Source organism: Nycticebus coucang, chromosome 9 (assembly GCF_027406575.1).
Source record: "Nycticebus coucang isolate mNycCou1 chromosome 9, mNycCou1.pri, whole genome shotgun sequence".
NCBI classification, from domain to species: domain Eukaryota; kingdom Metazoa; phylum Chordata; class Mammalia; order Primates; family Lorisidae; genus Nycticebus; species Nycticebus coucang.
In genome coordinates this window covers 131,713,034-131,727,756 of record NC_069788.1, presented here as the reverse complement: position 1 = coordinate 131,727,756, position 14,723 = coordinate 131,713,034, and the positions used below count along the sequence as shown (strand labels likewise).

At 40.4% G+C, this 14,723-nt stretch overlaps 2 protein-coding genes across 5 annotated transcripts in view; one reads left to right on the top strand and one right to left on the bottom strand.

The window, feature by feature from the left end:
- SYT16 (synaptotagmin 16) overlaps positions 1–14,723 on the bottom strand; it is a 453,110-nt gene that overhangs the window by 127,922 nt on the left and 310,465 nt on the right. The window lies entirely within an intron of this gene.
- On the top strand, positions 7,093–7,923 carry LOC128594405 (60S ribosomal protein L7-like). The gene has a single exon (XM_053603190.1). It carries the CDS (start codon positions 7,109–7,111, stop codon positions 7,853–7,855), a length of 747 nt encoding a protein of 248 aa, XP_053459165.1. The 5' UTR covers positions 7,093–7,108; the 3' UTR covers positions 7,856–7,923.

Below are 14,723 nucleotides of genomic sequence, written 5' to 3'. Positions count from 1 at the left end.
TCCAGAACTGGGATTGATTCATTCCATGAAGCAAAGGTTATGAAATACAATTTCATTTGGGTGTTTTCTTCCATGTTCCAAGATCTTTGAATAGGCACATTCTAATTCTGCTTGATTTTCTGCTAAAATCCAAACCTCAAAATAAAATCCTTTGAATTCCTATAGTATTGCTTCTTCTGTTCTGGTTTTAGCCCACTTCTTTCTAATGCATTGTGAAGTTTCAGTTTTCCTTACATTGCTATAGCTTATAGTTCCACTTAATTGATGAAAGCTATCATAATGAACTACTGGGAAACAGTATACCAATTTTTTAAAGTAGCTGTTCATTTATTCAACAAATATTTGTTACCACCAGGAGGCAAGCACCTCTGATACACCAAAGAAACAGATGGAAATGCCGTCCTCGTGGAGACAGAAAAGTGAGTCAGTAAACAGGTCCAGTAGGGAGGAAGATGCAGTTTAAATCCACAGGGTCAGAGGGGCCTCTGAGAAGGCACAGCTGAGCAAAGACTGAATGGCAGTGAGAGGACAAGCCCTGGGGACACCTGGAGGTTGGGCGTTTCAGGCAGAGGACATAGCTAGGGCAGAAGCACAAATGGGGTTTTAGAAAAAGACCCCAGGGGGCTGAAGCAGTGAACAATGCGAAAGTAGGAGGAGGAGGGCAGAGAGGCAGCGGAGGGAGACTGCTGAGGACTTACAGCCACTGCAAGGGCTCTAGCTTTTACCTCCAATGAGTTAGAAATTATTGATGGCAAAAGAACGCTCTGGGCACTGTATTGAAAATAGACCATATGAGAAGAAGGGTAGAGACAGCGAGGTCAGTTAGGAGGCGAGCTCAATGGCACAGGTGACGATGGTTGCATAAAGCACTATGACAGCAGTGATGGCGAGACGATACAGGCTGATTCTACGTGTATTTTTACTATAGACCCAACCAGTTTTGCGGATGGATCTGCCCAGACTGACCTGAGAAACTGGAAGAATGAAATTGCTATGTAGACATAGGCAAGTTGGTGAGAAGTGCATGATTTTGAGAAGAGATTAGAAATTCAGATTTGGACATGCTAAGTTTGAGATGCCAATTAGATATCCAAGTAGAATTGCAAGCAGATGTTTGGATAGTCAAAGAGTAGGATGTAGACGCTTCAGCATGTAAATAAGTTTAAAATTTTGGAAATGCTGCATATTAGGGAGAGAGACTGATTCTAAAACTGAGCCCCAGATCATGATGACATTTAGAGATCAGAGACTGAAGATTAAGCAAAGGAGATTAAGATAAAGTGACCAGTTAAGTACTGGAAGCACTGATTTCCTACACCAACAATGAAACCTTGGATCTCTATAGAATTATTGATAAAATAGATAGATGATGAATGTTAATTTCCTGCTAAGTAAGATCAGCCCATATCACAAAATCCCAAGAGCAGAGATGTTGGTGTGGATGTGGAGAAAAAGGAACACTTCTACACTGCTGGTGGGAATTTACACTAATACGTTCCCTTTGGAAAGATGTTTGCAGATCACTTAGAGATCTAAAAATAGACCTGCCATTCGATCCTATAATTCCTCTACTAGATATATACCCAGAAGACCAAAAATCACATTATAACAAGGATATTTGTACCAGAATGTTTACTGCAGCCCAATTCATAATTGCTAAGTCATGGAAAAAGCCCAAGTGCCCATCGATCCACGAATGGATTAATAAACTGTGGTACATGTACACCATGGAATATTATGCAGCCTTAAAGAAAGATGGAGACTTTACCTCTTTCCTGTTTACATGGATGGAGCTGGAACATATTCTTCTTAGCAAAGTATCTCAAGAATGGAAGAAAAAGTATCCAATGTACTCAGCCCTACTATGAAGCTAATTTATGGCTTTCACATGAAAGCTATAGACCAATTATAGCCCAAAAATATGGGGACAGGGGAGAAGGAGGGGAGGGGAGGTGGGCAGAGGGAGGGTGATTGGTGGGATCACACCTGTGGGGCATCTTACAAGGGTACATGTGAAACTTACTGGATGTAGAGTGTAAATGTCTCAACACAATAACTAAGAAAATGCCAGGAAGGCTATGTTAACCAGTGTGATGAAAATATGTCAAATGGTCTATAAAACCAGTGTCTGGTGCCCCATGATTGCATGAATGTACACAGCTATGATTTAATAAAAACAAAAATTACACAATTCAAAAATTATTTGATATAGATTAGGCCAGAGAACACAGCATCAGGAATTCTTTGTGGATGTTCTCCCCAAGTCTTCGATCTTGCCTGACAAAGCTATGCCAGAACCTCAGCAAAGTGTAACTGCCACTAACTCAATTTATGAAACATTTGTTGTGAATACAGCATGTGCAACTCACAGTGTCAAATACAGTGGTGATGGGATACAGGGATGGTTAACACGTTGCCCCTATCCCCAGGAGTTTACAGTCTAGCAGGGGAGCTCAGGTGTGTACATCAGAAATACGGATACAAAGTTAGCACAGACACAATCACAGCAGTTTTAGAAACACAGTAAGTTCCAAATCCTTACAGTTTGACAAGAATTCCATTATAATCAATGCCATGACTTTAAAGAAAAAAAAATGTACTTGAAATATTTTAAAAACTCAATTAATGGTAAGTTCAATAAATATTTTTCTGCACTAATAATTAATGATAGTACCGGTCTGGTATTTAGACCAGTTCTCTCATCTTAGCTAAGAATCTTTTAACAAGAGGATACCTCATGTGAAAATGACTCGGGACTGTGCCATGGAAACTGACACATCAGGACTTCATTTCCACAGGTGCGGCGCCAAAGAAAAGTTCCTGCTCCCTTCATCTTTTTTACCTGGAGCACACATGTTGCCAGAACATACTCAATGGCTGAACAAGAGACCTTGGAATGGTTTTACTATTGCCATATTTTCTGAGATGGCAAATATCTCTGCCTGGTAACGCCACAGTAGCCTCACCCATACCTCGGAGCTGTGTGACTTCATTCCAGATGCAAGGACGCATGTGTCTTGCCTTGTATCCCCAAAACACAACAAACTAAAAGTGAAGGCTGACATAGTAACATCAGCAACTTCTTTTCACTTACTTTAGCCCATTCAGGCTTCTATAACAAAATACCATAAACTGGGTGGCTTATAAACAACAGAAATTTATTTCTTATCATTCTGGAGGCTGTGAAGTCCCAGATCAAAGTGACAACAGACTTGGCATGTGTTGAGGGCCAGCTCCTCATTCACAGACACGGCCTTCTGACCACATCCTTGGCAGGTAGAAGAGGTGAGGCAGCTCTCCGGGCCCTCTCTATTAGGGCACGAATCCTACTTTATGCTCTAGTCATCCCCAAAGGTCCCACCTCCTAATGTCATCACATTTGTGATTAGGTTTGATTGATGAATTGAGGGGGTACAAAAAACAAGCATAGCCTAGCACCTGACTCTTAAGGCCTCCTTAATGTCCTCTTGATGGAGAAGGTCAAAGCATTTCCTAAAATACTGTATTCATAAATTCTTCCAATGATCTGTAACCTATAATTACTTCCAGGATATTTACAGGCTAATCATCTTTCTGAAGATTATGAGATACTGTGGTGACAGGTAAGATTAGGTTTATGTTCATTAAGTTATTCTTTTTTTTTTTTCATTCATGAAACTGAAGCCATGCTGAATGCCGGGAACATAGAGATTTTTCCTAAAGCACAAGCCACTACCATGAATGAGGCTACAGATTTGGGTGGGTACGCTCATGAAAAAGTTAAGTATAATGTAAAATCTATATGACTGAGAAATGGGATACACTGTTGGAACACAGAAGAGGGTGCAGGTAATTGCCAAAAATGGTGGGGAGGAGCAATGTGCAGAGTGTAACCAAAGCTGGAGGAAGATCGGGATGGCTTCCTACAGAAAATGTCACTTGAGATGACTCTGGAGAGGCGAGCAGGTGTCACCTGGCAGGCACAAGAGCAGGGAGAGAAAACCAGAAATGTTAGGTATGAAACGTGCTTAGTATTTCAGGATGTGGGAAAAGGGTGAAATAATTATGGGCTGTGTATTTTTCAAAGAAAGCTGTCCTAGAAGGCCTTTTGAATGAGAAGGTATAAGATTTGACACAGAATTTAAAATGAACACTCTCAGGGGAACCTGGGGAATAGCTAAGAGATAGAAATAATGTAAAAACAGAGAAACCAATTAGGACGTCATGGCCACAGGACACAAGAAGAGGATGCGTATTTGATGGACTGTGGGTATAGTAGGGATGGAGTGGAGTTGCACAGACAGTGGAGTGCAGAGCTGGAATCCACAGGGTTGTGTGTCCACGGTGCACAAAGTACAGGTGGGGTGGGAAGCTGAGGGACAAGGGGCAGAGAAGGACTCCCAGCCTACTCTGGGTTTCCAGAACCAAGATAAGAAAGGAAGAGGATTACTTGTGTTTTTAAACATGTTGAACATGAGGTATGTGACACCTACCACCCACATAAAAGCAGTTGGATATATGAACTCAGAGTTCAACACAGAAATCTAGCCTAGAGATAAGATTTGTTGTGCAAGCCATGGAACCAGACATTTAAAGGATGGGCAGAGGAAGGTGAGTGAAAAAGAATGACTAGGTGTGGCCTTTTCTTGAAAATTAGGAATAGTAACCCATCGCTAGCCTGGACACACTTCACAAAATCACAAAATGATGATTTAAGATTACAATGCACTACAGCATGGCTGGATACTTTCCAGACAGCCCTTATATATGGAATATCTAGGACATAGTTAAGGTTACAGTGTATTGAATACCTATCGCTGGTATATTTATTATCACTGTTATGAGCAATTGAGAAGTTCCTCACCTGGAGTGATCTACAAAATAAATGAGACTCTTGGGGAGGCCTCTTGTCTTGGGCATTTTCCATGAAAAAGTACGTGCCAGACTGACTTTTCTGGAGAACTCTGCATTCCCTTTACACTCTTTACAATTTAAAAATCAATTTGGGTCTATAGATTTAGCTTCTAACCAAAATCTTCTTAAGAGCAATTCCTGAATATACACATGCCATTTGCAGAGCAGCCAAGATGAAGCAGTAGTTGCCTCTTAAGCTAAAAATATAATTTCCCAGACGCTGGGTGTGGTGGCTCACACCTACTGTCCCAGCACTCTGGCAGGCCAGGGCAGGAGGACTGCTTGAGGTCAGGAGTTCAAAACATATGATTTCCTCATATGAAAAAAAAATCTATACAAGTAAATAACATGTGAAAGCATGTAAGTAACGTCTGCTTTTCATGCAATATCTTTGTTTATTTAAATGCATTGATCAAGGATCCAGTGAAGGGGAAACTCTAAGTTGTGTTCCTGAATCCCACTTACTAGTGTTTATGACTTGGGGTAATCCCTCCCCCTTCAGTGGTCAAAGGACTTGTGATTTGCTTCTCACTAGTAGAGTATATGGCGAAGGTGGTAGAATGTCACTCATATACTATATGACACCAGACTCCTTTTGCTCTCTGACTTTAGATTGATGAAGTAAGCAGCTGTATCGGGGAAACCTATGTGGTAAAAACATAAATAAAAGCAAATAGCATCTAGGAACTGCAGGCAGCCTCCAGGGGTGGAAGTGTCCACCAACCAACAGCCAGCAAGGAGCCCTCAGTCCTACATCTATAAGAAAATCAATTCTGCCAACAACCTGAGCAAGCGCAGGAATGCACTTTCCCCAGTCAGACCTCAGGATACTACAGGCCAGCTGGCACTCTGACTGTAGCCTTGTGGGCCCCTGGGCAAAGGACTCAGCTAACATATGCCTGGACACCTGACCCATAGAAACTGTGAAATAAGAAGTAAGTGTTGTTGTTGTAAGCCACTAAATGTGTGGTAATATGGTATGCCTCAATTGATAACTGATACAGATACCATACAGTTATGTGAACCTCAAAAGGTGACTTCTAATATCCTGGGGAGAAGCCATGATCCCTATCAGAAGTGACCAAGCTGCATGGCATCAGACAGCATCCATGAGCCCTGAGAAATCAGAGCTTTGGGCGCCTGTGGTGACATATGGCCTGGGGATCTAGGCTTATCCTCAGAATAGGCTTAAAATCAACATACAATGAAAACGCAGAGGAGATGTCCATGAAAGGCATTGATTTTGCTCATAGGGATATTATGGATATTTGCCGCCCAATGTCTATTCTTCCTACTTCTACAATCCTACTTTTCTTCTGATAAACCACCTTTACTCCACTCACAGACCATGTTTCTCATAAATTTCTCTCTACCTCCAACTCCATCAGTGGATTGTAGCTTAGTCAAGGCCCATCAGAATGTCACATTTCCCTGACTGTGTTGATTACTAATGTTTTCCACAGAATTCAAGTCAAGCCAAGTGAATCAAGCCAATTATGGGCCAATTCCAAGATTAAAAAATAAGCCAGAAAAGATTTTTTTTTTCTTCCACTAGATTATATCCTAAGAGGATATAAACTTTGAGCTTCAGGCAACCATCTGAATATACATGGAGCTTGAGCAGTCAGTCCATAAAGATGGAAGTAAGACTAGAAACTGGGGTGAAGGTAAAGACCCTAGGTCATAAGATAACACTTGAACTTCCAGAAAAAACTTCCCAGGAAACCATATTTACTCCCAGCTTTCTCAATTACTTGAGCTCACCCTCTTCTTTGCGTTTACTTATAAGAAACTGACAAATTCCCAATATAATCTGAGTTTAGTTCAGTTGTATAGACAGCACAGTTTCTGGGAAATAAGTAATTTTTCAATCATAAACCATTTTATGGTTAAGTTCAATGTTGCAAAAAGAAGTATCACAGGTAAGAAATAGTGATACACATACAAACTGATCTAGCACAGACTTAAACAAGAATAATTATTTCTAATTATTCGTCTGAAGATTTGGAGAAAAATTTCCAAACTTTCTACATATAAGTTTAGCAGTGGCTGTTTTTTAAAAATCAAGACAGAATAGAAACTCTTTAGTCCCAGAAAAACTTGAAGTTCTTATTTGGTTTTGAAATAGGCTCTGATACTACAGCTGAAATTTCAGCCATATAATTGTTTCTTTTTCTAACAAGATGATTTTTGAGCTCTTTTTCCGGCTGGAACCATGGCGGCTGTTGAAGAGAAGAAAAAGAAGGTTCCTGTTGTGCCAGAAACGCTTAAGAAAAAGCGAAAGAATTTCGCAGAGCTGAAGATCAAGCGTCTGAGAAAGAAGTGTGCCCAAAAGATGCTTCGAAAGGCAAGGAGGAAGCTTATCTATGAAAAAGCTAAGCATTATCATAAAGAATATAGGCAGATGTACAGAACTGAGATTCGGATGGCTAGGATGGCAAGAAAAGCTGGCAACTTCTATGTACCTGCAGAACCAAAATTGGCATTTGTCATCAGGATCAGAGGTATCAATGGTGTGAGTCCAAAGGTCCGAAAAGTGTTGCAGCTTCTTCGCCTTCGCCAGATCTTCAATGGAACTTTTGTTAAGCTCAACAAGGCTTCCATTAACATGCTGAGGATTGTAGAACCGTATATTGCATGGGGGTACCCAAATCTGAAGTCAGTAAATGAGCTAATCTACAAGCGTGGTTATGGCAAAATCAATAAGAAACGAATTGCGTTGACTGATAACAGTTTGATTGCACGATCTCTTGGTAAATATGGCATCATCTGCATGGAGGATCTGATTCATGAGATCTATACTGTTGGAAAACGCTTCAAAGAAGCAAATAACTTCTTGTGGCCCTTTAAGTTATCATCTCCACGGGGAGGGATGAAGAAAAAAACAACCCACTTTGTAGAAGGTGGAGATGCTGGTAATAGGGAAGATCAAATTAATAGGCTTATTAGAAGAATGAACTAAGGTATCTGCCCTGATTGTTTTTGTAATCTGGTCAGTTAATAAACAGTGACTGCTTTCAAATTGAAATGTACTGCTGTATTTGTGATTTTTTTTTTTTTTTTGAGACAGTCTTACTTTGTCATCCTCAGTAGGGTGCTGTGCTGTCACAGCTCACAGCAACCTCAAACGCTTGGGCTCAAGCGATCTCTTGCCTCAGCCTCCCAAGTAGCTGCCACCGCAGGCGCCTGCTACAATGCCTCTGGCTACTTTTAGAGGGTCTTGCTTTTGCTCAGGCTGATTTCCTGAGAGCTCTGACAATCCACGTGCCTTGGCCTCCCAGAGTGTTAGGATTACAGGCTGAGCCACCTCATCCAGCCTGGTATTTGTGATTTTCATTAGCCTGGCTTTGCCTTTAACTATTGTGGCAAATCTTGGTGTGTGATAAAATTAGGCTATATCAGCAATTCATTCATTACATCATGCAAAATCGGTCTAATTTGTATCATATGGAAAACCACTCTTGGGTTATTAAAGGTTCTTCTCCACAAAAAAGGAGACAGCTAATTTTTGACCTGTGAACTATGCTGCATGAGTCACAATGGGTTTAAGAAAGCCTATTTAATGCATATTTGTACACAATTTGTAGGTAAAATAATAAAAAGTTTGGTTAACCCAAAATAAAGTTGCTAAAATTCTAAAAAAAAAAAAAAAAAAAAAAGATGATTTTTGAAATGATATAAAAGTTCTTAAAGTCTTTCCACAAATGAGAATGTTTCCTGTGATAATCCCATATCTGAAATCCTTAAATAAAAATTTATGAAACATTAGGAAATTTCAATGACAGCAGAAATTCCAGAGTCACAACTAGACATCATAGTATACTGATGACCACATGCCAATAGGCTTGGGTAAAGCCACGGTTACAATCAATTACAAAACACACTCCTCCCCCTCCCCCATAGCACATCCACTTACTTTTCCCTGTACTTAAAATGTTCTTCCCTCAAATACATGAACAGCTTACTCCCTCTCTTCATTCAGGTATCTGTTCAAGTGTTGCCTTATCTGAAAGGTCATTCTATATGAAATAAAGGACCACCCTATATAAAACAGCACTCATCCAATTAATCTGTATCCCTTTATTCTGCTTTATTTTTCTACATGTCACCTATCATCACCACACACACTATATCTATTTATTTGGTTGGTGAATATCAGATATGGATAAGACTTAGATTTCAGTTTCACAAGTTATCTTGAAAGACACAGTCAACCTGAGATTCTAACCTTTGTACAATTAGTAAAGATTATTTTAAGACCTTTGACAGTACTTTAATTTCCATATCAGTCAAGTTTCAGTCAGGGAAGTAGAAAATACTTCAACAGAAGAAATTTAACATAGGGAATTTGTTTCACAGGTTTTGGGTATTGAATGACTCGAAAGAAAAACATGGAAATAGCCCAGAGGTTGTAAATTCAGGAAGCAGCTACCACACCTCAGGCTGAGGAAGCAAAGGACAGCAGTCATGTTCTCAGAAACCAGAAGCTCCTTAGAGTTGTGGCTCAGATATCTAAAGAGAGGAAAGTGCCTGGCCATGCTGTTACTTCCAAGTGGGCTGTAATGAAACGATTCCAGAATGTTGAAAGGAGTTGGAGCCTGGAACCCAAACTGCTGAGAGCAGTGAGAAAAGCTATGGTGCAGTGCCCATAACCCATCTCTTAATATTCCTTTTCTGCACTTTTTGGTACAACATAGAATGTACCATAGCAAAGGAGAATTGTAGTTTGCAGAATTCTAAACCCAACATCCAAAACAGAATATAGAACCATGGCTTAGAGCTGAGAGATAACAGTTTAAGAATGAGCACAGATCCTAATATATTCCTCCAATTTTATTGTCTTTGTAGAAAAGCAAAACTGCAGATGAAATGATATAATGGTTGATTCCTAATTGTATTATCACTAGCTTATTTTGTTAACTTGGTAGATTCTAATCTGGAGCACCATAAATGAACTGTAAGAGGTCCATGAACCCATGAAATTTCATTATAAAATCATTCTGATATGTCATATATGTATCTTTATGAATAAATGGGTTTGTAACTTTCATTCAAGTTTCAAACAAGCCTATAACCCTCCTAAAATTTGATATCACTGTCTTATGTTCTTGTTTATTCATTAATTAAATTTGCTATGAAAAACACAGGCAACTTATAGTACTTAGATGCTTTTAATGCCTTAAATACACTTCATTATGACTGTCTTGTTTACAGGGAAAAGGAGTCAATTTATTAACCCACTTCAAAAAAAAGTAGGGGAGGGAAAGGGAATTTATTCAAGAGACATCAATCAGGGAATAAATTACCTAGTTCAAGAAAGGGACTTAAGGATTTGTAGTGTTGCTGCACACTTATAGTGTGTCTGCAGTCCACAATCCTCCACAAACATCCCTGATGGAAGCAAGCCATGAGTGACAGTATCCTCATCCACATGGGTTCAGATGAAACACAGCATCCAGCCCAAGGGCGTCATGCCCAGCAACAAGTCCCTCGGAAGCCACGATGACTCCTTCAACACCTCCTTCAGTGAGATAGGGTCTGGCAAGCAGGTGGCCTGGGCTATGTTTGTGGACCTGGAGCCTGCTTTCACAGACAGAGCAAGAACTAGCATTTATAAGCGCTTTCCACCGTGAGCAGCTGATATCTGGCAAGGAAAATGTTGCCAACAAATATGCCTGTGGCCACTAAACAGTGGAGAAGGACATCATTGACCCAGTGCTTGGGCAAATCTAAAAACTGACAGACCAGGGTGCCAGGCTTCAGGGTTTTCTTATCTTTCTTCATTTTAAGGGTGGCACTGGATCAGGATTTGACTCCTCACTGACAGAGCAGCTCTCTGTTGACTATGGCAAGAAGTCTAAGTTGGAGTTTGCAATCGTCCCAGCCCCCCCCCCAACAAATGTCCTCAGTGATTGTAGAACCCCGTAACCCCATCTTGATCACTCACCACACCCCAGAGTGCGCAGATTGTGCCTCCATGGTGACAATGAGGCCATCTATGGTATCTGCTGCCTCAACTCAGACATCAAGCACCCTACCTACACCAATCTCAATGGGTTCATTGGCCAGATTGTATCCTCTATCACTGCCTCACTGCATTTTGATTGTGCCTTCAACATGGACCTTGTGGAGTTCCAGACAAATCAGGTACCCTATCCTATTCGCTTTCCACTGATGACCTCTTCACCCATTGTCTCAGCTGAGAAAACCTGCCATGAGCAGAGGTCACCAATGCTTGCTTTGAACCCTTCAATCAGTTAAGGTTAAGTGTGACCCTCACCATGGCAAATACATGGTCCGCTACGTGCTGTACCATGGAGAAGTGGTGCCCAAGGATATGAATGCTGCCATTGCCACTATCAAGACCAAGAGCAGCATCCAGTTTGTGGACTGGTATCCTCCAGGCTTCAAGGTTGGTGTCAACCACCAGCCCCCATAGTGGTACCTGGGGCAACCTAGAAAAGGTGCCACAGGCAGTCTGCATGCTAAGCAATACCACAGCCATCACCAAGACCTGGGCCCACCTTGACCACAAGTTCAACCAGATGTATGCCAAGCAGGCATTTATGCACTGATATATGGGCAAGGGCATGGAGGAAGGAGAGCTCTCTGAGGCTCAAGAGGACCTCACCACCCTACAGAAAGGCTATGAAAAAATAGGTACAGCAGTGGTTCTCAACCTTCCTAATGCCATGACCCTTTAATACAGTTCCTCATGCTGTGGTGACCCCCAACCACAAAATTGTTTTCGTTGCTACTTCATAACTGTAATTTTTGCTACTGTTATGAATCGTAATGTAAATATCTGATATTAGGCAACCGCTGTGAAAGGGCCATTCGACCCCCAAAGGGGTCATGACCCACAGGTTGAGAACTGCTGAGATACAGAGTCTGTGAATTGTGGGGACGAGAGTGAGGAGTTCCAGCTGGTCCTGGAACCTGCAATGCATGGTCTCTGGCTCCCCAGTTTTGGGTGGCATTCCACTGTTTTCCCAACCCCTGAAACACAATCAATGTCTGGAAAAAGAAAAAAAAAAGAAGGGCTGGAATTAGGAATGTGTCTTTGTATAGCTCATCTAAATAAACTATGTGCTCAAAGAGAAACTTACATTGCAGAATTACTTTTTTTCTTTTTCTTTCTTTTTTTTTTTTTTTTTTTGAGATGGAGGCTCACTTTGTCGCTTCTGGTGGAGTACCATGGCATCATAGCTTACAACAACCTCAGACACTTTGGCTCAAGCAATTCTCTTGCCTCAGCTTCCCAAGTAGGGGTATCACACCACAATGTCTGGGTATTTTTACAGACAGGGTCTTGCTCTAGCTCACGTTGGTCTCAAACTTGTGAGCTTAGGCCATAAGCCAGCCTCAGTCTCCCAGAGTGCTAGGCACGAGCCACCACACCTGGCTCCAGAAGTACATTTAATAGTGAAAATTTGGAAATAAATTAAATGTAAATCAACCTAAAAAAATGAAATGATGATAATGTAGTCAACTACAATGTAGAGGTTAAACCAAATTTATTGAGTATTTGCATAACTCAAAAATATACCATTGAGTGGGAAGCAAAAATAAGTTGCAGAATAATATGTTCAATGTTAAATCATTTACACAATTTTTTTAAATTTGAACATATGTGGAAATAACAATAGATACCACAGAGATACAAGAGATTATCTCTGACTACTACCAAAAACTCTACACCCAGAAATGGGACAGTGTGGAGGAAATGGACCAATACCTGAATCACACCATCTCCCTAGACTGAACTAGGAAGTAACAGATCTCTTGAACAGCACTGAAATTGAAGAAACAAACAAACAAAAATACTCTCAACAAAACAAAGCCCTGGACCAGATGGTTTCACACCAGAATTCTATCAAAACTTCAAAGAATAGTTTATACTTACATTGCAGAACCTGTTGCAAAACACTGAGAAGGAAGAAACCTTCCCCAACTCGTTCTATAAAGCAAACATCACCCTGACACCAAAACCAGGAAAAGACACAACTGAAAAAGAGAATTACAGACCAATTTCACTAATGAACATTGATGCAAAAATACTCAATAAAGTCCTAGCAAATAGATGACAGCCACATATTAAAAAAATTATACATCATGTTCAAGTAGGCTTTATCCCAGGGATGCAAGTTTTGTTTAACATACTCAAATCCAGAAATGCAATTCACCACATAAACAGAAGCAAAAACAAAGATCATATGAGCCTCTCAATAAATGCAATAAAAGCATTTGACAAAATTCAGCATGCTTTTCTAACAAGAACACTTAAGAATATAGGCATAGGTGGAACACTTCTTAAACTGATTGAAGCCATCTATGACAAAAATACAGCCAATATAATACTGAATGGAATAAACCTGAAAGCTTTCCATTTAGAATTGGAACAAGACAAGGATTTCCACTATCACCATTATTATTCAACATTGTGCTGGAAGTTCTAGCCAATGCAATCAGGCAAAAGGAGAATATAAAAGGGCATCCAAATGGTGGCAGAGGAGGTCAAACTCTCCCTCTTGGCCAATGATATGATCTTATGCTTAGAAAACCCTAGAGACTCAACCACAAGACTCCTGCAAGTGTTAAGGAAATACAGTAACATCTCATGGTATAAAGTCAATGTCCACAAATTAGTAGCCTTTGTATATGCCAGTAACAGCCAAGATGAGAAGCTAAGCAAGGACACAATACCCTTCATGATAGCTTCAAGGAAAATGAATACACCTAACAAAGAATATGAAGGTTCTTTACAAAGAGAATTATGAAACCCTAAGAAAAGAAATAGCAGAATATGGTAACAAATGGAAGAACACACCATGCTCTTGGCCGGGAAGAATCAACATTGTTGAAATGTCTAGTATACCCAAAGCAATCTACAGATTCAATGCAATCCTCCTTAAAATATCAACATCATACTTTAAAGAACTGGAAAAAATAGTTCTTGGTTTTGTATGGAACCAGAAAAAAAAAAACCCATATAGCCAAGGAGATTCTCAGTCATGTAAACAAAGCCACAGCCATCACTCTATCAGACTTCAGGTTATATTACAAGTCCACAGTGATCATAACAGCATGGTATTGACACAAAAATAGAGACACGGAGATGTGAGACAGAATAGAAAACCAAGAAATGAAAACAGTCTCTAGTTTCCATCTGATCTTTCATAAACCAAACAAAAACATACAGAGGGGAAAAGAATCCCTATTCAACAAAGGGTGCTGGGAGAACTGGATAACCACATATGTGTTGACTGTTTACAGCAAAAGGATAAAAGCACAATGGGAATAATACCCTGCAAATTCAGATTTGTTTTACCCCCACTGAGTAGAGAAGAGAAAGAAAACAGAAAGGGTTTCCCAGGGAGTGTCAATGCTGTATGTCCTAAATGACTTCTCTAAATAAATATGAATTAAATATGGGAAATACTATGACTTAGCAAAGTGAAGTTGTGGGTTTGTGACTTTGTAATATCACTATATTTATGTTTTTTAAACTGTTTCTTAAGCTTAAAAAGTAGGAAATATAAAGGGAACTAAGAACTCTATTAGCAATGACCCAGATTTGCAGTTCCCACCCCTGGGCCATGGACCGGTGGCCTACTTCCAATCAGCAAGAAGTAAAAGGCAGGCAGGAGATGAAAGCATCATCTGCATACATAGCTACTCCCCATGGCCCGCATCACCCTGTCAGGTCAGCAGGGCGTTAGATTTTCACAGGAGCTCCAACCCTTCTGTAGACTGTGCACACACAGGGTTTAGGCCATGCATTCCATATGGGAATCTAAGGCCTGCTGATCTGAGGTGGAGCTGAGGGG